Source organism: Homarus americanus, unplaced genomic scaffold, assembly GCF_018991925.1.
Source record: "Homarus americanus isolate GMGI-L3 unplaced genomic scaffold, GMGI_Hamer_2.0 scaffold2558, whole genome shotgun sequence".
Classification (NCBI taxonomy): Eukaryota; Metazoa; Arthropoda; class Malacostraca; order Decapoda; family Nephropidae; genus Homarus; species Homarus americanus.
Window position 1 is genome coordinate 147150 of NW_024745671.1, and position 26661 is coordinate 173810.

The 26661-nt window shown below is 41.6% G+C and overlaps 1 protein-coding gene across 1 annotated transcript in view; it reads right to left on the reverse strand.

The window, feature by feature from the left end:
• The window catches only part of LOC121878775 (tachykinin-like peptides receptor 86C), an 81864-nt gene that overhangs the window by 39535 nt on the left and 15668 nt on the right, over positions 1-26661 (reverse strand). Inside the window, exons 2-4 of the mRNA XM_042385187.1 lie at positions 20709-21504; positions 12499-12633; positions 12-123 (exon numbers count right to left, since the gene is read on the reverse strand). Coding sequence (XP_042241121.1) covers positions 12-123; positions 12499-12633; positions 20709-21075 — 614 coding nt within the window. The 5' untranslated portion in view covers positions 21076-21504. The remainder of the gene's footprint in view (positions 1-11; positions 124-12498; positions 12634-20708; positions 21505-26661) is intronic.

Consider the following 26661-nt stretch of genomic DNA (forward strand, 5'->3'; position numbering starts at 1 on the left):
CGAGCACGAACCTTTTCAACATGAAGACGAAGTTGAAGATGCAGTTGAAGAGGGTCATGAAGAGGTCAGCCACCGACAGGTTCACCAAGAAGTAGTTGGTTGTTGTCCTCATCCTCTGGTTACCTGTGACAAGAGTAAGACAAGTACAATTTTTCCTCAGAAACCATTAAAAATATTGATGAAAATATAAACAGTTCTGCTTAGGAGATGAAGCGGGCTTATATTTATCAAATTTTCTTCAAGCAAGGCCCCCCAAAGCATAGTAATTAACAACATATAACTATAACTGTACAATCTGACCATAAACATTATCACAGTGATCCAGTGAATTATTTCCAAGTCAAATGCCAAGTAAAATTCAATAGGAAGGAGGCAAATTCTATCCTGACAAGTTGGATTGAATAATAAAACCTTATTCATTTTAGATTTCCTAGATTTTCTTGAAATTTTTTTCCAAGTTTTCATAACCCGTTGAGGACCCCTTGAAATATTGCCTTGGTGCAGTTTGGTTTAAGACACAAGATATAGATGTATTCCTGTTGAGTTTTGAGGTCTAATGTCTGAAATATTCCTCAGTTTGATACATGGAAGGAGAGATATTCCTCTATTTGAAACACACACACACACAGTGACAGATATTCCTCTTTAATCTAGAGACATGACTTCTCATTCTGTAAAACAAAAAAACTTAATTATGGACAATCTTCCTCATTCCTCGACAGGCAAGTAGCAATTAAACGCGATAGTCTTACAAGTGTTCATAACAACACCAGTAATTAAGATTCTTTCAGGGCTTGTCGGATACGTTGCTGCCGCTACTGGTTGAACCCAGGAAATTGGCATATAAAATTCGAAAACTGGTTCCCTTTAATTCGGAAAACTAGTACAATAATTCGTTAAATTCGTACATTTTGTAGTTAGTTTAGTAACCCATTTTGGGAATCCTAAATAATCTGCTAATAGTTTTACGAAAATTTTTCTGGAATTTGAGGGGAAAATGTAAGAAATTTGCTACGTTTCTGGGGTTATGAAATAGTAAACAAAGTGATGTGTCTCCTTACAATCAGTTTGTTTACAAGTGAGACATTTATCCTTCATCCCGAGGCTTCTTCCTGAGGGTAATATTTCTTTACGTGATCTGTGTATATAATATTTTTACGTACGGGTCATCTAAAAGTAAAATAAACGGTTCTATCTCCCATAATTAGTGCAATAACTAACCTTACTACGTGCTTAAAGACCTTTAGTAGTTGAAGCTCGGGAATAGATTAATATCCTTTATTGTTATTGTCCACTTTGTTATTTTTCTGGCTAAATAAACTGTTTCAATATCAATACGTCAAGTGGAGGCATTTCTCTCTGTAAGTGGAAATACTCCAAGATTGATGCATTCCCTTTTACGACAATACTACTACTGCACTGGTTTCACGTCTCTTCACACACACACAATATTTCCTGGAGAATATTTGTGCTGGGTGGAGGGAGTGATGACCACCTCAGCATATACCTACAGGAGCATCACCTCAGTTTTATACCGCTAGTGGGGAGATATTTCTAGCCAACATACATTATTAAGGTTGGAAATTAAATACATCTCATTTGTGGGTTTACTGTATATTCCTCTGTTAATGAGTTTATATAGTTAAGATTTTTAACACTTGACGAAATACATTAACAATTTTATAATGCCATACCTGGACCTGTACCTGGTGACTGTACCTGGACCTGTACCTGTACCTGTCTTACCTGGTGACTGTTGGACTAAGCTGAATCAGGTCACATGAAGATTACGCACTCCTCCTTATTCACTTTTAAGATTAACCACTCTAACCTAACCTAACCTAACCTAACCTAACCTAACCAAACCAAACAATCATAAGTAGCGTTTCAGTATTCAATTATAATCCGGAATTTAATACTATAACGTACCTATTCTATTTAAGTACAAATTGCTTATTAGTCTTGCAAGGAGACAATGGTTCCCCTCAACAAACGCTTTCAATTCACTTCGTCATCAATAATAATAAACAGAAACCTCGCATTATTACCTATTATTACCTGTACTAATTAATTGACCCTGTTTACTAGTGTGTGTGTGTGTGTGTGTGTGTGTGTGTGTGGATTGTGTTCCTAGTATGTATCTACTTATTATGAATGAGATCTTTCGGTGTGACACGAATCTCGTCTGTTGATACCTATTTATGGGTCACAATACCTGTTATCATGTGTGGGTGTTTGTTAGTGTTATCATGGTCGTGTTTGTTAGTGTTATCATGGTCGTGTTTGTTAGTGTTATCATGGTCGTGTTTGTTAGTGTTATCATGGTCGTGTTTGTTAGTGTTATCTTGTTTGTGTTTGTTTTTTTGTTCTGGTTTGTGTTTGTTAGTGTTATCATGGTTGTGTTTGTTAGTGTTATCATGGTCGTGTTTGTTAGTGTTATCATAGTCGTGTTTGTTAGTGTTATCATGGTCGTGTTTGTTAGTGTTATCTTGTTTTTGTTTGTTTTTTTGTTCTGGTTTGTGTTTGTTAGTGTTATCATGGTTGTGTTTGTTAGTGTTATCATGGTTGTGTTTGTTAGTGTTATCATGGTCGTGTTTGTTAGTGTTATGTCTTCATAGTTATCAGTATTATCACGTCAGGTAATTGTTGTTATAATTTATATCGGTAATATTTTATCATTAAATTGGTTAAAATATAAGAAATAAAACTAGTCGATGGAGGTCAGGGGAGGTCAGGGAGGTCAAGGGTGTTCAGGAGAGGTCGGAAGAGGTCAGTGGTCTTCTGGGGAGGTCGGAAGAGGTCAGGGGAGTTTAGAGTGGTCGAGGGAGGTCAGGGAAGTTGGGAGAGGTCAGGAGTGTTCAGGGGAGGTCAGGGCGTGTCAGGGGCATACAAGAAAGGTCAAGGGTGTTCGAGTGGAGGTCGGGAGAGGTTGAGGTAGGTCGGGGAAGTCGAAGGAATTCTGGAGAGGTCGGAAGAGGTCAGGGGAGTTCGGGGCAGGTCAAGGCATGTCCATCACTGTTTCGGAAAGACCAGCCGCTTCACCTCCATGATGGTGATTAAAAACGGCACAAAAGGAGTCGGTGTCGATCCTTATGGCACACCAAGGTAAAGATTAGGATTGGCCTCTGTTGTGGGATACGCCTTTTGGTCCTAGATTACAACCATACGAGCCAATTGGGGGAGCGAGACATCGAACATCTGAAGAGTAATTAACTTTCCTTTCTCCGTGTCAAAGCAGAGGTAACTGAACACACACACACACACACACTAATTTCCAATATGCATGAAATCAAAGGGTATCATACAAAATACCAAGTACTACCTGTCTATCAATCTCCTACCTGGACTAGTCAGAACACACGTATCCTCGTATCTTTTTCTTAACTCCTAGCTTATCCTAACCTAATGCAACGATACCTGATCTAACCTAACTTAACCTAACGCAACCATACCTGATCTAACCTAACACAACCATACCTGATCTAACCTAACGCAACCATACCTGATCTAACCTAACACAACCATACCTGATCAAACCTAACACAACCATACCTGATCTAACCTAACACAACCATACCTGATCTAACCTAACACAACCATACCTGATCTAACCTAACACAATAATACCTAACCTAACCATACCTAACCTATTGCAACTCTACCCACCCACCCCAAGTCTTTGTATGTAATATAAGTCATTTTTGTCCAGTGTATATTTTCAACCTTCGGGCTGCCGACTTTTTCAATAAACCGTTAATTATTTTTTTATTATTACTACATCATTCCGTCGCTCGCTCGTGAATAGAGTCGTTGTTTTTCCCAGGATATTAATATGTGTACCCGACAGCGAAAAAAAAAAATAATAACCTGAACTCTAATTTGAAATATATTTTTGCGTTTTTTACCTAAAAAAAATAATAATATTTTTTCATCAGTGTTAAGTGCTGTAAGTGTGAAATTGTAAAAAAAAAAGAAAAAAGAAAAAAGTAGTCCTTTTAATCACTTATAAGGAGGTATTTCACTTAATTAAGATTATAGTAGTGTGTACACCATGTTCATTAATTTTTCACGTATAGAGCAAAGTTCTCTCGTCACTCAACTTGTTATTATTATTATTATTGTTTTTATTGTTATTATTATTGTTTTATTATTGTTATTGTTATAGTAATAATAACTATTTTTATCATTATAATTTGTATTGTAATTTTTGCACTCAAGTTGAAACTACGTGATATGGGATGAAAGATGTTAATAAGTAGAGAGACACAAGGTGAGATAACAGAGACAGATAAGACTTAGAGAGATATGATAATGAAAAAAAAAGATAAATAATTAGGAGAATAAGAAGGAATAACAATAAAGAAGAGAATAAGGATTAAAATGGATAAAGATCAGACGATGAAACTTGTGTAACTGATATACAGGTAAACAAATATTCAAAAAGATAGTTTGAAACAAGTTAAACCCGGAAGGTTAAATCTGACAGGTTAAATCGGGTATCCAACTCTGCATTTCTATTTTGGACCGATAATGGATTCTGCGCGTTCTTGGAATCCCGTGAAAGGAGAGGGAGGATGAGTGGGGATAGGATGAGTGGGGATAAGATGAGTGGGGATAGGAGGAGGAGGAGGAGGAGGTGGAATAGGAGGATTGTGAATGAAGGGGGTGAAGGCTATGATACACGTGCCAACCAAAACCTTTCCTTACTTAACGAGAGGAATATAGGTCAGGTTAGGTTAGGTTAATTTACGTTAGTCTGTGTTAGGTCATATCAGGTTGGGTTAGGTTGGGTTAGGTTAAGGTACTTCTTTTTCATTTACAGGTAATTTACACAGCAACACACGACACACTTCCCTCACCTCTCCTCCCCATGATCGTGTAGACTTCACACTAGTGTTTAACTTATAGCATCAAGGTAATAATTATCTTGCCTCTAGCTCTATAATTCTCAACAATATCACCTGTTGAGTGAGTGAATGTGTGGGAGAGAAGCTTTACGACGAACACCTGAGATTGACGCAATCAACTATCAATTCCCTACGTATCTTAAAGAGTTGTTTCCGTAAATTGGGTCATTCAGTAGACGCGAGTTTCGTCATGGATACAGAGGTGGTTGCCCTGGGCTGGTAATCAATGGACGATAAGTCGGTCAGAATTTTTTTCGTAAGATGGCAGGTCAATGGGTAAAGAAAACGCTTAAAATCACTATGATAATGATATTCTTAAAAAAAATGGCAAAAAGTGTAAAAAATAAGGGTTAAAGTTACTAAAAGTCACGTGACTGCGAAAAGCTCTGTGATTGGTTGTGACGTCACAGACTGACTCGAGCTGCCGAGCATGAGCCTGGAGGCAGCCAGCTGTGGTGTATGTGTTGTTACCAGCAGAAATACAGGACTTGTGGCCATATACAATGTTGATATACACAGGCACACCTTACTTTTAGGTTAAAATAAATTACTACTCAAGTATCACCGTGTGTATTAACTTGCTGGCTGCCAAAATGATGCAAAAGACCAATAACTCCAACATGGAAGTTTTCATCACTGTTCTCTATTTCATGTCTGGAAAATGTACGTTTTCGTCACTGATGTTTATATCTAATGTTGTGGAAGGACTAAGGACGACCATGGCCAGGGGATGGGCTTGAGATTATCAGATTACAGATGTAATTTAACGTGCTTCATAGATGGATGGCGGAGTTCTTGGTAATACTCTACTATCATAAACACATCTACTTTGGGTAAATTTCTTTAATCTGCCTTGATGAACCCTGGAAGTAGTTGTCCAACCTTCTCGGCTGATCGGCTCCGTAAATAAATATTAATTATTTATTGGGCTTTACTGTGCAACACAGCAATGCTATATTGAATATATAAATACTACCCAGCACACTAATTCAATGGATATTAGCTGCCCCTACTATAAATTTCATAGTATAAACATTCCAACAACATTGGTATTATTTTGGTTTAGGTCATCTGGGGAACCTTTAAGATTCTAACTATGGGATTATGTACTTTAAACAATAAGACAAATTATCTCTACGGGATTTCTGTCGCAAAAAATTTTTCGATGGCGTAAGAAAATACAGGTCATATGTTAGGTTAGGTTAGGTTAGGGGATGATGAGGTATAAGGTTAGCTTAACATACATCGGGAAGGGGGGGGGGAGGTAATAACTCAAAACTAGTGATTTCCGATGGAAATGAAGGTCTAAATCGTTCATAACACATCACAAACCATCAAAAAAAAAAACATAGCCTGCATGTCTAAGTACAGGGATGACCAAAACTTAACATTTACCCAATATAGCCTATCTCGAATCTAAGCATCCAAATACTTATGGTAGTTAAAGTAAAATTTTACCCATTAATTAATATATATGATGATATATCCCAGTGGTTCATTAGTGAATCACCAAAATAATAACAGAACTATGTTGTCATTTTTACCTAGCATCAGGCATTCTCAAAACAGTCCAAACAATGTCATAACTGCAGCGGGCCTATTGGCCCATACTGGGCAGTTCCATTTACACTCAACCCCTATTGCTCACATATCCATCCAACCTATGTTTGAAGCAGCTCTTCACGGCACAGTTCTTCATTCACGAAATGTCCATGACTTAGACCATATAAAAACACCCTAAAATTTTGCCTGGACGTGGAATTTGGGGTTTAAAGAGGCCACCTTTGTATTACCTACGACTGCAGCGATGGGTTTGTTGGAGCGTAGTCTGCGGGGAAGGTGATGCCGTCATTGCAAATGGCGGCCCTCTTTCTAGAGAAATAAACATATCTCTGCTATTATACCAGGACTTAAAACTTTTATTACAAATCATATATACCGTATCACTCTACGAACATGGCAGTGTGTGTTTCTTGTGTTTACCCAAAACCGACAACTCGTCCATTATCCCTGGGTTCGAATTTACTTTGAATAAACAAGGTATGACGCGGGCTCAAATCCTCATTGAATAGGCAATGTGTGGGGGTAGTATTCTCTATATTGCCGCCAGTCCAGCTTGTGGTAAGCCCCCAACTGGTTTAAAAATATCCCGACTATAGAAGAGATGTATACGAAGTTCCCAGTGGAAAATTGGTAACAAATATAACAAATAACATGAACTAATATAGAAAAACTGGAGCATGTTAGACAAAAACTAAACAGGATGAAACAAGTCAACTGAAATAACTTATACTGATATAACTGTAAACTTAAATCATAATGGAGAATAAATAAAATAAAATACTTTAATTATAGGATAATCTATTTCCATTGAAAGAGACGACTCAACCACCATGACGGTCATCAGTGAGTAGAAACTTGTCGTGTGGTCGTTGTGTTGTTAACTCAGAGTCGACGAGGTCCAGCCTGTTAGTGGAGGAGGTCAGTACCTTGATATACCTGTGTGAGGACGAGTTGCCCTCCTCTAGTGAGTGATGAGGGATGGTCCTCCTCTAGTGAGAGGTGAGGGATGGTCCTCCTCCAGTGAGCGGTGAGGATGGTCCTCCTCCAGTGAGTGGTGAGGGATGGTCCTCCTCTAGTGAGCGGTGAGGATGGTCCTCCTCTAGTGAGTGGTCCTCCTCTAGTGAGTGGTGAGGGATGGTCCTCTTCTAGTGAGCGGTGAGGATGGTCATCTTCTAGTGAGTGGTGAGGATGGTCCTCCTCTAGTGAGTGGTGAGGGATGGTCCTCCTCTAGTGAGCGGTGAGGATGGTCCTCCTCAAGTGAGTGGTGAGGGATGGTCCTCCTCTAGTGAGCGGTGAGGATGGTCCTCCTCAAGTGAGTGGTGACAGCAGCAGACAACATACAGGTCAGTAACCATGTGTTCACAGGTCCTGTAACGTGACCCACTACCCACGTGTCCACCATCACAACACCAACAGGTGGACAGATACACAACTCTGGACTGAAGCCCACATGAAACGCTTCCAGTATCTCAGGGAACCAACCTGTACCCACACTGTTTCCCAACACATTTAGGACACACCTGAGTTATGTTCAGATATTAAATGTCTTAACGTCCCAGGTAAGGTAATTTAGTACTTTCCCATATTTTTATTCGAGGGGGAGTTTAAGAATTTAATCCTTCGTTGGATTTTATTTTTATTAAAGAATTTCAATCGGCCTTTGAGAAATAAATTACCCGGTAAACATTTTGGCCGAAATGATTCAGGAGGTTTCGTTTCTTTATCGAATATTTTAGAGCTCGACCATAACTTATATGAAGTAACGATCGATCATTGACGACAAGTGGATTTGATGGTCGGGCGACGCTGATAACGTATAGATGCAGTGACTGACGTGAGATGTGTTGATGTTATATTAAGGTGTTAAAGGTTAGTCAATGCACTATGGTTGTCAATAATAAAAGATCAAATCAAATATACAAATAAGGGTGTAGGTCTTGGTCGTATCTGTGGCTCCTGGTCGATGAATAACATGTTTGGAGAGTAGATTTACTTCTCCTAAAAATCTTCAAAGACTCCCACCAGACAACAACCATACATGATTCCCAAAAAATTACCAAATCTCAAAAGGTCCATTACCTACCCGATCTATACGGCCAGGCAATAGACAACCTCCCTAGACCAGCATCCGCCAGTAGGGTCGGCGGAATATGAAATAAGGCCCTCATAACACCCATGTATAAGATAAGGTAGGCTGTCTAGTGCCCGTGTCGACAAACAATAACTAATCCATGACACAACCCTTTCACACCTTTAGCTTAGCTAACTTAATCTACAGCAGGGCGGTCAGCCCTCCCCCTCCTACCTCGACCTAAATTTATTCAATTTCCGAACTATAAATTCCTTCCCTTACTTCTAATCTTCTTTCACCCCTCCTTTCTCTCTATCTAAAAAAAAAAAAAAAGTCGCCTCTCCACTCCCGCTGCCACCTCCCTCCCTCTCTCCTTCCCCCAACCGCCCTCCCCAACCGCCCTCCCACAACCGCCCCTACCCCAACCGCCCCTCCTCAATCCTCGGTGTAGATGCCATAATCCCGTGTAAATATATACCATATATATATGATCCCCATACTCCAGCCTCGCACCTCCACAGCTTCTTCATACTCCTCTTTGTGTTTTCTTACTTGAACGAGTTGAAGTGAAGTGAAGTGAAGTTCCTAAGATTTGTATAGATATAAAAAGGATCATCTCAAGTTTTCCCAATCGACTTCGTTCTTCAAATACCAACTAATGTCTTTAAGTAACGTTCACCAAGTCCTTCTGTATGGGAAACAGCTATAACAAAAAAGTTAAGAGATTTTTCTTACTGTCGCATTAACCTATTTGTATTACGTTCTCTTTCTACACTAAACAACAACTTTAACCGAAGAACAAAGACAGATGTTCTTTTTGTAGTGTTATACAACTTGTTATACATTATAGCGAGCGCCTGGATATATAACTAAACTATAGCAGTTGAGAGAGAGAGAGAGAGAGAGAGAGAGATTTGCTGGAAGGAACGTGAAAGCGTGTGTTGTCCCCCCAAGCGTCCGGGTGAAAGAGGATTTCTCGTAAGGCTTGAGAGGATAATCTGCATGGTGAAGCTTCCGTCAGAGTGGATGACTTGGTGGTGAATGTCGAAGCATACAAAATCAATCACAACCACAACAATAACAACCTCCACAACGATTATAACAACAACAAAAATAACACGACCTGGTGAAGCTTCTCTATGGTCAGGAGACTTGGTGAATGTCGGGGTATACAACTATAACAACGATCACAACAACAACTGCAATAAAAAAAAAACACAATAACCCGAACCGAAAAAACAAAAACAAAATCAACTGAAAAACAAAAAAAGAAAAGCAGGATAGACAAACACACGAACACTATACCATGACGAAGAATAACATGATAACGCGTGTTTTCTTTTTCACATGCAATTACAAAACAGATCCAGCAGCATTATGCATCACAGGGAGGTGTTGATTCTTCTCTCGAATGAAATTGTGTTTTTAGGTGTTGCTGATGGCGTCTGTATTATGGAGGACCTCTTGGGATCTGCTGGAGCCTGTTGGGATCTGTTGGGACCTCTCGGGATCTGTTGTAGTCTCTTGGGATCTGTTGTGACCTCTAGGGATCTGTTGTAGTCTCTTGGGATCCGTTGGGACCTTTAGGTATCTGTTGTAGTCTGTTGGGATCTGTTGTGACCTACTGGGATCTGTTGGCACCTGTTGGGATCTACTAGAACCTATTTGGACCCTATTGGAACCTTCTGGAACCTACTGGGACCTGCTGGAACCTACTAGAGCCTACTGGGACCTACTAAACCTACTGGGACCTTCTGGGACCTATTTGGACCTACTGGGATAAGCTACATAGATGTTAAAAAAGATGCTGCATTGTCTGGTAGGATTACTTGTCTGGTAGCATTAATTGAGTGTGATGGGATTAATTGCGTGTGGTGGGATTAATTGCGTGTGGTGGGATTAATTGCGTGTGGTAGGATTAATCGCGTGTGGTGGGATTAATCGCGTGTGGTGGGATTAATTGCGTGTGGTGGGATTAATTGAGTGTGATGGGATTAATTGCGTGTGGTGGGATTAACTACTGAAGACTTTCTTGGTGTAATATTTCTGGAATACGAAGACTGGTAGAATAATCCGGGAATAAACCCCTGTGGAATTATTAAAGAACACACATTAGCGAGTAGGGATTATTTACGTATATATAATTCCGGATTATACTCTGATTTTAATAAAGCTATGACTCCCATCCATGATACATGTAGAATAACTATAGTTGAACTCTTTATCTAAAACACCTTTATCATCTTGCTTATCAAAGAGTTATTCTGGGAAATGCTTTTAACGGTGGTGTAATTTATTCAGTGTTCCCTATTCAAATGGCCAAACAAATATATAAAATGAAATTAATTTATTGAGGTGATTTGAATGTTTGCGATTAAATATGGAAAATATTAATGTGTGAGATATTATTGTGATTAATTGTGATGATGGTGTGTCCTTATAGTAATGTAGGTGATTATGGGAGATCATTAGTAATATTTCTGGGTTTTAGAGTTTGTTTAGGTATGTGTGTTTGTGTGTGTTTTATGAACTATTCAATTTCTATCATGTTTTTTTTTCACCTCCACAAACCCACACTAACTTACTAACCGCCTACCTTGCGGACAGGTGGTGATGTATACACGACGGTCACTGAGATATTACCTTCATGTGTCTAGATATTTCTTAAAGCTCGGATTTTGCGCAATACGAGAAAGTTTTATTTTTTTATCTGTAAGCAGTTTTTATTCTGTTTTCGTGATTATGTCCTACACACACACACAGACACACACACACACACACACACACACACACGCTCACTTCTACGAATCCTATATCAACAAAAGTATTCCGTCTTCCAGTAAGTTATGAACCACACACTAGAACTTTAGCGGTAAAAATTTAAAAATGACAAGTGTTAAAAAAAAGATCCATCACTTTACGACCGAGTTTGTTTACACACTCTCCCTCCCTCATATAAACAATATAAACCTGCAGATATGAATAATGATGTTCTGTACGTTTAAAGATGATGTATATAGAAGTAATATATACAGCTCGTTGAAGTGACCTACCCAAGAAGTTAGTGACTTACACAACACTTTTTTTTGTTTACTTTTATCCTTTTCACCACTGATTGGCTCGTTAGCCGCTTGGGCAATCTGTCACGTCTCTGTTACGCACTGTTGGCAAGTACTGGGCATGCACTGGCTCCTGAATGTATCTGAACCTGCTCCAGGGCTAGTGAAGTCGGATCTTGAAAGAGCTTACACTCGGTGCCGTCACAGCACTCTCTGGCAGATTGTTCCACGAATTCACAACTCTCGCTCTGAAAAAGTTTGCCCTCACAGTTTTCTGGACTTACGGCTTCTTCAAGCTTGAGCTGTGACCCTTTGTGGGGCGAGCGTCTGCCATCTCTAGGTAAGGACACTCGACTGAGTAGTGCCCTTTGAGATGTTTATACACCTCAACTAGGTCCCCCTTGCCCGTCTGTAGTATAAGCTAGGCAATCGCAGGCGCTCTAATCACTCGGTGTATCTGAGGTGCCGAAGTGCTGTGGGTTGATGTACCTTCAGTAGTGTTTCAAACTCGTTTCTCTTTTCAAGAAACGTATTAGTGTACAGTACATGATTTTCAAGTCGGAATTTGTTCTCGGTAACGTCTGCTCTTGGTAGTGACTCCGGCCCCCTATTCACAGCAGCTGCAGCATTAGCTAAATACATTGTATTTTGCCAGGGTGTGGTCACAGCTGTCATTGTTTACATAGTGCTCGTCTCCTCCAGGGTGGAGGGGGGGGGTGGGTGTACCAAGGTCCCCTGACTTACCCAACACGATAAAGTGACTTACCCAACACGATAAAGTGACTTACCCAACACGATAAAGTGACTTACCCAACACGATAAAGTGACTTACCCAACACGATAAAGTGACTTACCCAACACGATAAAGTGACTTACCCAACACGATAAAGTGACTTACCCAACACGATCCTGATGACGATAGTGTTGCCGATACAAGCTCCGAGAATCATCACCCCGAAGGCGAGGACCCAGAGCACCTGTTGGTATACGGGCATCTGGAAGGGCAGATCACTAGACGCCTCGTTCTCCAAGTCTGTGGACGAGACGGATATCATCTATTAAGTAAGGACTGTAAACCACGAAGGTTCCCGCCAGTCCTAATGGGTACTGGTGATAATGGGTCCCCAGGTCTAATGGGATCCCTACCTTATGCAGGGGGTTCTTGTAACAGGGGACTCGTGGGTTGGGGGGACTCGTGGGTTGCACTCGTGGGTTGCAGGGGGACTCGTGGGTTGCAGGGGACTCGTGGGTTGCAGGGGGACTCGTGGGTTACAAGAGAGGACTCGTACCCGAAGTCCTCTTATCGATAATGAGTAACACTACACTCCATCAAGACTGTCTGTCCCACGACCAGCTGTGAAAGAAGTGATAATTTTAGGGGGACAGATTTAAATCCCCTCCCCTTGGAACACACAGCTTGAGTGTCAGCCGAGAGCAAACGACAGAGTGCGGGTGTTGGGTGAAAAAAAAAATATATCATCGGATCTAACTTGTGTTTTGGCTCTTGTTTACTTATTCCCTCCTATTTCTCTTCCTCCTTCCTTACCTGCCGCTTATCCCTCATTTTATCAATCTCTGCCAGCTCCTCTGCGTGGGTGGGGGATAGGGAAGGGTTGCCGTCTCCTACCCACGCGTGTACCCTTCTTCTCCCTGGCGCTGAGGCTTTCCAGAGATTGAAAGGAGGTAATATTAGACTGCGAGAGTGAGTGAGGAATACACGATGGGTGTCTCTTGTGATGGAATGACTGACTGACTGACTGACTGACAAAATTAAATTAAGCCCCCACCCCCTTGCTTAGTTCACCTGAAGAATAACAATCAAACCTAACCCTCCAGGTAATGACAGATATAGTCAATTATCAGGTGAAATAAACTAGGGGTGCTTAATGTTCATGTGATTCGACCATTTCACCTGATGATAAAACACCCTGATGCTACGTGAGGGGGGGGGGAGGGAGGGGGGAGTTAGGTTAGGTTAGGTTTGGCTAGTTATATTAAGTTAGGTCGTGTTAAATCTAGGTTAAGTTTGGTTTGACTAGATTAAGTTAAGTCATGTTAAATCTAAGGTGTTTAATCTTAAGTAAAATAAGTTCTGGTACTAATATTTAACCCATCCTTAACCTCTAATATTCCTGAGTATTAACTTTCTGTATAGTCTCAGCAGCTCGTTAATGTATGGAGGTGACAATGACAGGGTTAAGTATCAATAACAAGTAACATAAACGGTAATAAACTCTCGGTAGTATCGTAACTTCCCCCAACATATAAAGAAGAATCTCTCACCCATCAATTCCTTCATTAATGAGTAGCTTAATAATGAGATCAATCTTCTTCATTACGAGAGACAGAGGTTGATGAGATAGGGTTTAATGGGCAGGCGCTTGGGGGGGGGGTGCTGGAGAGAAGTAATTAATCTCGAGGCGTGAAGGAATGAATGCTCTGAGTTCAGTCATTTTCCTCATTCCCAAACTAATTCAACTTGAGGCAGAGGATCACTTCAGTGCCACTATACTGTTACATTACTACACTATACATTGCCACTACACTACTGCAGTACTACACTATAGCGCCACTACAATATAACACTTACCATACCATTATAATACCACACCACTACGATACCACACTACTACACCACTACACTGCTACGCTACCACACTACCGCGCCACTACGATACCACATTACCACACCACCACACTACCATAGACATACCACACTACCACACTACCATAGACATACCACAGTACCATATACCTACCACACTACCATATACCACCACACCACCATACCACCACACTACCATAGACCTACCACACCACCGCTTCCACCACACTACCATAGACCTACCACACTACCACACCACCACACTACCATAGACCTACCACACCACCACACTACCGCAGGCCTACCCACACCACCCACACTACCATGAGCCTACCACACCACCATACCCACCCACACTACCATAGACCTACCACCACCATACACCACACTACCATGACCCTACACCCACCATACCACCACACTACCATAGACCTACCACACCACCATACCACCACACTACCATAGACCTACCACACAGCCACACCACCACACTACCATAGAGCCTACCACACCACCCACACTACCACATGAGCCTACCACACCACCATACCCACCACCACACTACAGACCTACCCCCACACCATACCCCACCCACACTACCATAGACCTACCCACACCACCATACCCACCACACTACCATAAACCTACACACACACCCCACCCGCCACCCACACCCTACCCATAGAGCCTACCACACACCACCATACACACACACCATAGACCTACCACAACCACCATACCACCACACTACCATAGACCTACCACCACCACACCACCACACACCATAGACCTACCACCACCATGCCACCACACTACCATAGACCTACCACACCACCATACCACCACACTACCATAGACCTACCACACCACCATACCACCACACTACCATAGACATACCACTCTACCACACACAACCTCTGCGGACTGTCCTGCCGGTCCTCCTATCCGCCGCTACCTTAGAGCTCATTAAGGAAGGAGACGCCATTAAAAATTGTTGTCATCTTCTCATCTTCTCATGGATGGATAATCCTCATACCCGGTTCTGAGTGACAGCATTGTGTGTGTGTGTGTCTGTCTGTGTGTGTGTGTGTGTGTGTGTGTGTGTGTGTGTGTGTGTGTGTGTGTGTGTGTGTGTGTGTGTGTGTGTGTGTGTGTGTCTATGTACGTGTGTGCATGTGTGTGTGTGAGAATAAAAAATGTCATAGGTTTTTAATGAGGATGCCGTCAAAGGTTAAAAAAATACACATTTAATTTACTTTACTGTTGTGTGGTTGACAAGGAAAAATTAACACCTAAAACAGAAAGGAAATTACACATAAATAAATTGAATATTTGGATCGTCTAATGGTAAACCTCCTAGCATATTTCACCAGGAGATTAACCTAACCTAACCTAATCTAGCTTATTTCAGCACTATATTAACCAACGTAACCTAACCTAGCTTATTTCAGCACGAGATTAACCTAACCTAACCTAACCTAACCTAACCTAACTTATTTCACCACGAGATTAACCTAACCTAACCTAACTTAACTCCCCCAGGTAGAGTACGGGTGTTTTAACTGTGAAGCGAGGTGTTTATACTGTAGTAGTGAGAGCATTGTGTGTGGGTGTGTGGGGGTGTGTGTGTGTGGGTGTGTGTGTGTGTGTGGGTGTCCGTGAGAGGCACTGGGTTGTGAGAGACGCGTGGGTTTTGATTAACTGGATGGCTTCATGAAAAGAAAAGAAAAAGAAATGTGGGGGCGTGAAAGAGGCGTGGAGGGCGTGGGAGAGCCTGGGGGGCGTGGGAGAGCCTGGGGGTGGGAGCGGAACTTGATTAAGGTACCGTAATGAAGACAAAGGGGGGGGGGAGGAGCACTGGTGTATTTGTTAGTGAGTTTATGAACACACGCACGCAACAGACGGGCTCCTGAGAATACGTCAACGTTTCCAAAATACGTCTATAAAAGCCCAAAATACGTAGATTAAAGCCCAAAATATATCAATAACCCCCCAAAATATGCCAATAACGCACAAAACACGCCAATAACGCCCGTGAAATACGTCAAAAACACATTAAAATACGTCTATGGTATCTAGGTCCTCGGAATGTCATTGAGGTCTCAAAATACGTTTATGGTACATCAAAATACGTTGTACAGTGGTTCAAAATACGCCCATAACGTTTCTAATCACGTGAATACTGCTTCAAAATCCGCCCGTAATGCTTCTAATTACGCGTATATTGCTTCAAAATACTCCCAAATGCTTTTAATAACGTGTAAATTGCTTCAAAATAAGCTCATTATGCTTCTAATAACGTGTATATTGCTTCAAAATACGCCCATTATGCTTCTAATTACACGTATATTGCTTCAAAATACGCCCATGCGTCTCTAATTACGTAGTGTATTAGTTCAAAGTACGCCCATAACGCCTCTAATTACGTAGTGTATAAGTTAAAATACTCCACTTAAATCCTCGATGATATAATACGAATATTTGAATAAATTAGTACCGGGGAAAATGTGAAAAGTAATGAAGTTAAAATTTTGTATCTGTTCGACAGCTTATCACCTGGTCAACAGCTGGTCTCTAATGGTAGGTTGATGGGTCTCTAATGGTAGGTTGATGGGTCTCTAATGGTAGGTTGATGGGTCTCTAATGGTAGGTTGATGGGTCTCTAATGGTAGGTTGATGGGTCTCTAATGGTAGGTAGGTGGGATGGGTCTCTAATGGTAGGTTGATGGGTCTCTAATGGTAGGTGATGGGTCTCTAATGGCAGGTTGGCAGGGTCTCTAATGGCAGGTTGATGGGTCTCTCAATGGCAGGTTGATGGCCCCAATGGCAGGCTGGATGGGTCTCTCAATGGCAGGCTGATGGAGTCTCTAATGGTAGGTTGATGGGTCTCTAATGGTAGGTTGATGGGTCTCTAATGGTAGGTTGATGGGTCTCTAATGGTAGGTTGATGGGTCTCTAATGGTAGGTTGATGGGTCTCTAATGGTAGGATGATGGGTCTCTAATGGTAGGTTGATGGGTCTCTAATGCAGTAGTCAATGGCCCCAAATTTGCAGGCTGATGGGTCCCCCAATGGTGTGCTGATGGGTCCTAATGGCAGGCTGATGTAAGGTCTCTAATGGTGGCTGATGGCCCCTAATGGCAGGATGATGGGTCCCCAATGCAGGCTGGTGGTCCCCTAATGGCAGGCTGGTGGGTCCTCTAATGGCAGGCTGGTGGGTCCTAATGGCAGGCTGGTGGGTCTCTCAAATTTGCAGGATGATGGGTCCCAATGGCAGGGGTTGATGGGTCCCCAATGGCAGGCTGCGGGTCCTCTAATGGCAGGCTGGTGGTCCCAATGGCAGGCTGGGTGGGTCCCCAAATTTGCAGGCCAGGGTCCTAATGGCAGGCTGGGTGGGTCCTAATGGTAGGCTGGTGGGTCCTCAATGGCAGGCTGATGGGTCTCTAATGGTAGGTTGATGGGTCTCTAATGGTAGGTTGATGGGTCTCTAATGGTAGGTTGATGGGTCTCTAATGGTAGGTTGATGGGTCTCTAATGGTAGGTTGATGGGTCTCTAATGGTAGGTTGGTGGGTCTCTAATGGTAGGTTGATGGGTCTCTAATGGTAGGTTGATGGGTCTCTAATGGTAGGTTGGTAGTTCTCTGATGCTTCATGACGAAAACAAATAAACATTAAAAGTCGGAAATAATTAGAAAACAATACCTAATGATCTATGACGTAAGGAAATTGGAAAACATATGATGGAAACCTGTTTTAGGAACTGGATTTTGGTCTCAAGAGAAAATCATTTAAATGCAAACAGAGTACGGTAGAGTCCGGTGTGTGTGTGGGGGGATGTGTGGATGTGTGGGGATGTGTGTGTGTGGGTGGGTGGGTGGGGGGAAATGTGTGTGTGGGGGTGTGGTGTGTGGATGTGTGTGTGTAGGGGGTGAGGTTGATTACATTAACATTGTCAGTCACCATCCAATCTTTATGCAAATTGCACAGCTGGTCAGTCCATTTCAGTACTTTGGGGGGATCACACAGTAGGCACAACACTACAGTAGGCACAATATTACAGTAGGCACAATATTACAGTAGGCACAATACTACAGTAGGCACAATACTACAGTAGGCACAATATTACAGTAGGTACAATACTACAGTAGGCACAACACTACAGTAGACACAACACTACAGTAGGCACAACACTACAGTAGGCACAATACTACAGTAGACATAACACTACAGTAGGCACAATACTACAGTAGACACAACACTACAGTAGGCACAATACTACAGTAGACACAACACTACAGTAGGCACAATACTACAGTAGACATAACACTACAGTAGGCACAACACTACAGTAGGCACAATACTACAGTAGGCACAATACTACAGTAGGCACAACACTACAGTAGGCACAACACTACAGTAGGGCACAACACTACAGTAGGCACAACACTGTTGTGCAGGCACAACACTGCATAGTAGGCACAACACTACAGTAGGCACAACACTACAGTAGGCACAACACCACAGTAGGCACAACACTCTAGTAGACACAACACTACAGTAGACACAACACTACAGTAGACACAACACTACAGTAGGCACAACACTACAGTAGGCACAACACTACAGAAGACACAACACTACTGTAGGCACAACACTACAGTAGGCACAACACTACTGTAGGCACAACACTACAGTAGGCACAATACTACAGTAGGCACAACACTACAGTAGGCACAATACTACAGCGACCAGCGACCACTCTTTTACTTCTCACCCTCTTATCTCTCATCTCTCGCCTTCTTACCTCTCACCCTCTTAACTCTCACTCACTCTCTCACCCTCTTACGTCTCACCCTCTTATCTCTCATCTCTCACCTTTCACCTCTCACCCTCTTAACTCTCACTCACTCTCTCACCCTCTTACGTCTCACCCTCTTATCTCTCATCTCTCACCTTTCACCTCTCGCCTTCTTAACTCTCACTCACTCTCTCACCCTCTTACTTCTCACTCTCTCACTCACTCCCTCGCCCTCTTACTTCTCACTCTCTCTCTCTCTCACTCACTCTCTCACCCTCTTACTTCTCACTCTCTCTCACTCTCTTACTTCTCTCTCGCTCAGTTTCTTAATGCCTGTGTCATTACAGTTACCAACATTCCTCCAGCACACTCTCTCTCTCTCTCTCTCAGCTTCCCTTTGCCTCCTCTGGTGCGCACACACACACACACACATACGCGCGCACACACACACACACACACGCATACGCACACACACACACACCTGCTTCCGCCTTGCGCCTCCACCTGCCTGTACTTGAATTAGCGAGAGTGATCGATAATCGGTAATTGGCTGCATCAGTTGCTGGGGTGGGGGTCATGTCCTTCACCCTAAGTCGGACACTAACGATGGGTGGGGGTCATGTCCTTCACCCTAAGTCGGACACTAACGATGGGTAGGGGTCATGTCCTTCACCCTAAGTCGGACACTAACGATGGGTGGGGGAAATGTCCTTCACCCTAAGTCGGACACTAACGATGGGTGGGGGTCATGTCCTTCACCCTAAGTCGGACACTAACGATGGGTGGGGGAAATGTCCTTCACCCTAAGTCGGACACTAACGATGGGTGGCCGATTGGTTAGGTTAGGTTAGGTTAGGTTAGGTTTAATTGTAACACTTTATAGAACAGTCACATACATTAGATAAGACAAACACTAAATATATACCATCAAGAGTTACTTTATTACACATTGATGCATTTACTATGTTGACGTACTGTAATAAACTAAAATTTAAATAAATATATAAAACCTAAATTATTTCTTTCCGTATTACATAAAAAAATCTAATTATGTTGTAATTAATTTGATGTCTTGTAACTACACCGATATTTTTGTTTACTCATTATCTTTGGGACTAAAAGTAATTATTCTATTAGCATTTATCACTACTGCAGGTGATGGTGAGGGCAGCAGCTCACTGTATCACCATAACAGTACACGTTTGTAGTTCTTGTGATATTATGTAGATGAAATTACAATATATTTGATCTCCATGTTTTTGTTTATAGAAATGTGTTAATAAAACTAGAAATAGTTTCGTTTAAGGCGACTGAGTTTTGAATACGTATATGAAATAAGGCAAGTGGCTCGCTCGCCTTAGTATAGACTAATGTTTTACATAGAGATGAAACAATGGACACAAAGTCTTTGAGGGGGAGTGTGGCAGCGGCGGGAGGGATGTATAGTACTCCAACTTACCACCAGGACAAACACTTACCAACTCTCACGCTTTCATATGAGGGAGAACACGGGTCCTCGAGCACTGCTTTAGCTATTCACTCTGGTTTTCGTATTGACTTAACGTTCCCAAACTATGTTGTTCGTTTTCGTATATTATCGTACTAGACGACACTGACTTTGCCCAAGAGACACATGGACTATAGTACAGACTGTGAATTAAAAGAATTTCATTTCTAAAATCAAACAGAATTATTGTAATACTCACCATCGTTGTGATATGGAGTTGTCTCGACTTGAAGTAAGTTGTTGAGAACTCTTCGAAGAGTGTGAGGGTCAGGCGCGTCCCCCTCCATAGACAGCAACGTCAGGAGGTCAGTAGATTGGTTACTGTGTCCCTCCAGCCAGTCCTTCACAAGGCTGCCGGGGGTCGCATCCTCCAGCCCACCTCCCACCATCCTGCTGGTCTTGGTGGCCAAAATCCTCAGTGGGTTCAGCGTGTGGGTCTTCCCCTCAATACTTGGGGTGAAGCCAGAACTTGCTTCCATAATGTGAGCGAGATGTTTCCTCAGCCACCTTCTGGTAGCGTTACTCTCGCTTGTAGGGCTTACGTTATCTTCACCAACACTCCCCATGGGTCTCACAATTTGTCTCACAGTTTGGATCACAACTTGGCTCACAGTACTACCCACTCAACTGTACACTCACTTGGTTCACTACGCGTGTGATGTTTCCCTGAAAGTTAAAATCACAATCTTCCAAACGACGGGCAGAAATGTTTCCCAGGAATATGTCTCGTTACCGACCACCAACAATGGGGTCAGACAACATGACGTCAAAAGTTGTGTACCGAGGATAAGTGTTCATACAAACTGCTGCAGGTCGCTAACAGAGGCAGCCTGCAGCACGTCATTAATAGACTGTTCCTGCAGTAGGACAGAACAACTCGGCCGCTAAAAAGGACTTCAACAAGAGACGAAAGTGGCCGGGATGGAGATAAGAGGGGAGGTTGATTCACTTATAACACCTGAGCCACCTTAACTCCGGGTTGCGTCGCGTCGCGCCTGGAAGAATAGAAACGCTCGCATTAGTCACTCTTAAGGTACAGATATAGATCCCAACTTATATTTGTTGCTATAGAATTTATTGATCATCATTTCTCTATTCATCTACGTTGCACAGTTTTCCCATTCTCACATCTATTGGGCAGATGAAGGGCAGGAGACACCTCAATAAGGGATGGAGTTAGAGAAGAGAGACATAAGAGAAGTTTAGACGGAAAGAGATGATTGATGAAACACACACACACACACACACACACACACACACACACACACACACACACACACGAGGAAAAAGCAAATAGCCAGACTTGTGTACATTATGTATGCATGTTGAACAGGTGTGTGTGTGTGTGTGCAGTTTTATGTATGCATCCCCTACCATCTCCCTCCTTCCTTCCCTTCCTCCCTCCATCCCTCACCCCACCCTTCCTCCCCTTCTTCCTCCCGTCCAACCTCTCTCCCTCCCTCCTCAGCCTCCTCCCTCTCTCAACCCCCCATTTCATCCCCCCTACCTGGTATTATTTGCTAATTAATATAATAAATTGATCAATAAAGTTTACCTCCACTATCGTTAAAAGCCGCTTTTAAAATATCTCAGAGAGTCAATTTGACATTTAATGACTTCATTAGTAAAGCTACATGTGAACTCTGGTGAAATGATCAATAGATTTGTAGGTCTTGTGGTATTTTAGCTTAGGAAGTAATAATTCTCTCTCTCTCTCTCTGGGTTAGTTAAAATGACGAAATGAGTAAAAGGTAGTTAAGGTAGGCTGGGTATGTTTACCTTAGTCTGAGTATGTCGTAAGTTGAAGACGTTATGATAGACTATCATAGGTATTCATCATTGGGAACACTTGAGAACCTAATCTCTGGGCTCTTCTAAACCATGGACCTCAGGATAAACCACTTTAGCCAGAAACATTAACCCTCTCCCACTCCGTCCCCCAAAAAAGACGTAAAAGCCTAAGTATAGTGACTTCCATTACCAGAACTAAGCTTTACTTTTGAATGGGACACTCCAAGCTTCATATTCAGCGAGTATACAGCCAGAGCTTGATGAGGCTCTCCCAAAATATTCCTCCAGCCAGGGTAATGAATGGAAGATGGTAGTTGGTTGAAGGGAGGAATGCTACCACTGTTATCATCCTCCCACTCTCTCCTGCACCTTATCACAGGTGTATTCTCCTCCTGCTGGGTACACACACACACACACACACACACATGCACCATTCAACACTCCAAGTATTGAAAGTCTGGGACGACGACAAAGGACATAGCTGTATGTCGGGCCTCTTCTGACCACCGACTTGTGCGTGTGATGGACAGTAACTCTGGTCCAGGTTTGTTCATCCAGTCCTAGTTTAGGTTAGGGATGTTTGATTAGGTTAGGAGTAAGTAAGGTTAGGGAAGGCTTGGTTAGATTAAGAGGAATTTAGGTAAGTTAGATCAGACTCAGATTGGATCAGGGTCAAGTCAGGTTAGAAGAGGGGAAATAATGTATATACTATATACTGTATAAGTTAATTTACACCATTTCACGTGTAAATTTATTTCCTAAGTATCTCTCATAAGACATATTTACTACACCAGCATACACCACCTACTCTTTCCAGTGACTCGTTCTACACATTAATATATCTGGGTCTCTCTCTCTCTCTCTCTCTCTCTCTCTCTCTCTCTCCTTCTTCGTGTCTCTCAACATAATTATTTTCTTATGTGTTCTTGTTTTTCCCGTAGTCTCATTCTATGGTCGTATTTCCCGGTGTTATTCTCGCTATGTTGTTTTCCGTCGTTATTTCTTGCTTACTCATTACGTTGAGTGTGTTCTACCCATCAACACCTTCCTCTTTCAACCAATTTATCGCTTTATCAATATATGCACCTTTCCAATATATGCTCCTTACCAATATATAAGCCCCACCAACAATTACTCATCAACATTTGCTCCCACACCAACACATCACCTCCTACACCAACACCCTCCACCAACACCCCTCAACACAACCATCCCCACACCAATACCCCTCAACACCCCTACACCAATACACCGCCCACGAGTAGGAACACTAAAGCGTTAAGTCTGATTTGTTTTACACTTTACAGTACACAAATTTTACCTCACTTTATAAAATAAATTGACGTGGGATTGATACATTTTATTTATTTATTTATTTATTTATTTATTAGAATAGGCTACAGACCGGCAGTAGTATTAAAACAATATACACCCGTTACTCTACGACCACATTGTAATAAACGAATGAAATATGAGTACAGTAAAAACTTGTGAATGTTTTGTAAGATTAATATTTTTTGTTGAGAATTAAATATACAGCCCACATGATGACAGCCTTCCTTTTGACAGCCCCATACGTGTTAACAATTGGATTAGAAATATCCATATTTGTTTTAGTCAATCATGTTGGTGAGCAAAACAAAAATCTAAGTATTTTTCAGTTATATAAATCGAGTTAAATATCTTTTTTTTTTTATTAGTTGGAAACCATTTTAAACAAGCTTCAAAGTACTGTACAGATTTACTATTTTGTCTCCACATAGACAGTGTAGGTATACAAACAATGTACATAGAAAGTGCAGATATACAGTAGATTTATACGACAAAAGAATCACAGCCAAACCATCATATACACCTCGACAATTTCGTAGGGATCAGGGGGTCAGTGGAGGTGGGACTGGTAGTGGTGTTACTGTAATGTGTCAGATTGGTTGTCATTTATCATTGTTTTCTGAAAGATTTTGTTGTGTTAATTTTACCTCTTATTCTTTCCCAGAGGATAAAAGTTACATCACAATTTTCTTCGTTGTTATATTAAAGTTATGAAAAAATAATGGAATACTCAGAATGATTTTATTTAGTGTTAAAACATCAAAACATAGTGATTTGTTTTTCATATACGATAATTATTCTATAAATACGAGCTATATAACATCGAAAACCGCAGTGAAATAGATTAATAATTGGAAAAGAAAGAAATCAAATTTTTTGTGAGGCGTATTTATGGGGTCAGTGTCGAGCTCTCTGTAGGCGAGTGAATCTGGGTTACGAATATTATTATTTTACTACGAGTGCTGAAAGTGGGAATGTGACACCTTTATTGGACACACACACACACACACACACACACACACACACACACACACACACACAGCTTTTCAAATTAAATAAAGAATTCTTACTCCGTTTCTCAAGATGAAAGACAGGTCGACATTAACCTAACCTAACCTAACCATCCTAGGAAGCTGTGTTTTGTGTTAGTTACTGTATATTCATTTTCATTTTGTTATTTAGGATTCGTTTGTTTACAGATCCTGGGGATGAGAGAAAGGGGTGGCTAATCTTCATGGCATCCTTTGAATCTACCATTACATCAGTGTTTTGTGGGAGGAAGGGGAGATGGGTGATACAGGCGCGTCTGTCTAGGATCGAACACTATAAGGTAAACAAAGGGATTAAATACGATAAGAAAAGGATCTGATCTTCTCGTGAGTGTCTCGTAGCCTGGAGGATCATAAACCTTTATAGGACATTGCACAAACAAGAATAAAAAGTAAGAATTGAGAAAGGGAGAGAGGAAGACAGTGAAAAATATGAAGCAAGGTATAGAACATGGTACAAAATACATCGGAAAATAAGAATAGAAGAATAACTGGAACCGAGAACGGGAGGAGGGGGAGGTCGGTAATAAAGAGGAAGAGGAAAAAATAGGTGAACCGACAATAACAACATAAAAAAAATATATATATATATAGAAATTACTGGATTTGAGAATGGAGGTAAAATAGGCCCGTGACAAAGACAATACAGGAAAGAATAAATAAAATTGGTAAGAGAAAGAATGAGGTCAGCGGTGGAAAAAGAAGGGAACATGGAATATGGAACAACGTTATTTGGGTCAACTCTCCTGGTTGGGGTAACAGTGTACATAAAATGGACCTATAAGCTGCCTCTAACCTAACCTAACCTAACCTCTTGAACGACCTATAGCAGGATCAACTCTCTCTCTCTCTCTCTCTCTCTCTAGTTCTCTTATTCACTGTATGTCGCTATTAACAGCAGGTTACGTAGCGAATATCTCCATCACCCACCTTCCGAAAATACACGGAAGAGATGCACTGTGACTTGAAAAAATTAGTTCTGTTGGTAGTAATTTTAAGCTTATCACTTGAAGCTCTTCTTGTTTCTCTCTCTGTAATTCCCTTCTACCACTAACTCCTCCCCTTGCTCGTGTGTTTCAGTACATCTTGATCCAATTCACCAAAATAGAGGAGAAGTGGAGGCTAATCGATAGAGAGAACCAGGAGTGAGAATTAGAGAATTTCCCCCTCAGTGTGTTGGAGTTGAGCTCACGTCTCTGAGAATACGTGTGATATACAATTCCCGAGTGCAATCTAAGAGGACTTTAGAGACTAAGGGTTAGAGGGAAGGCGTCAGACATTGCTGGTCAACTTGGCCCAACTCCCATGAGGAAATTCCCTTCGTAATCATTCGAGTTAAATGAATTTCGGGGTCCATAATAATTAGGGATCTTAACACTTGACTCTAATTCTGTTTGTATGTTAGGTTAGGTTAATTTGTGGCCTCTTGGAATTAAGGACTACTCGGAGGTGAGGGGAGAGGAGTGTAAAATGTTGTAAGGCAGGAGAACGTACGAGGCTGTGAGGGAGCAGAGGAGGGTCTAGTAACGGCTGTTGGAGAGAGAGAGAGAGAGAGAGAGCGCTGATAAAGATGTGCGAGTACAAGTTTCTATTTATTTAATATTAATTTATACAAGGTAATAAAAACGCTTACAACAGTCGCTTCCTATCATTCGTATGTTGGGATCTGTGTGAAGGTGATGGTTCTAAGCGTCTCGATAAAGAGCGTTCCTCAATCAGCGAGGCGGAAGGTGACCAGCAGGACCCAAACTAAAATATCCAGTACCTCTTCCGTATACTTGAAGTGTGTTGTGTTGAAACAGCCATGAGTTTAGGTATACCTTATATCCAACAAAAATATCGTTGTCTTTTTTCTTTTTGTTTTTGAACCTTCGAATTTGGTTCCATCGCGTCTTAAAAGTTGATTTCAGTGTCACATCCTAAAATTAATTCTTCACCATTGAAAGTTTTAGTGTAAAAAATCACCTAAAATTAAGTATT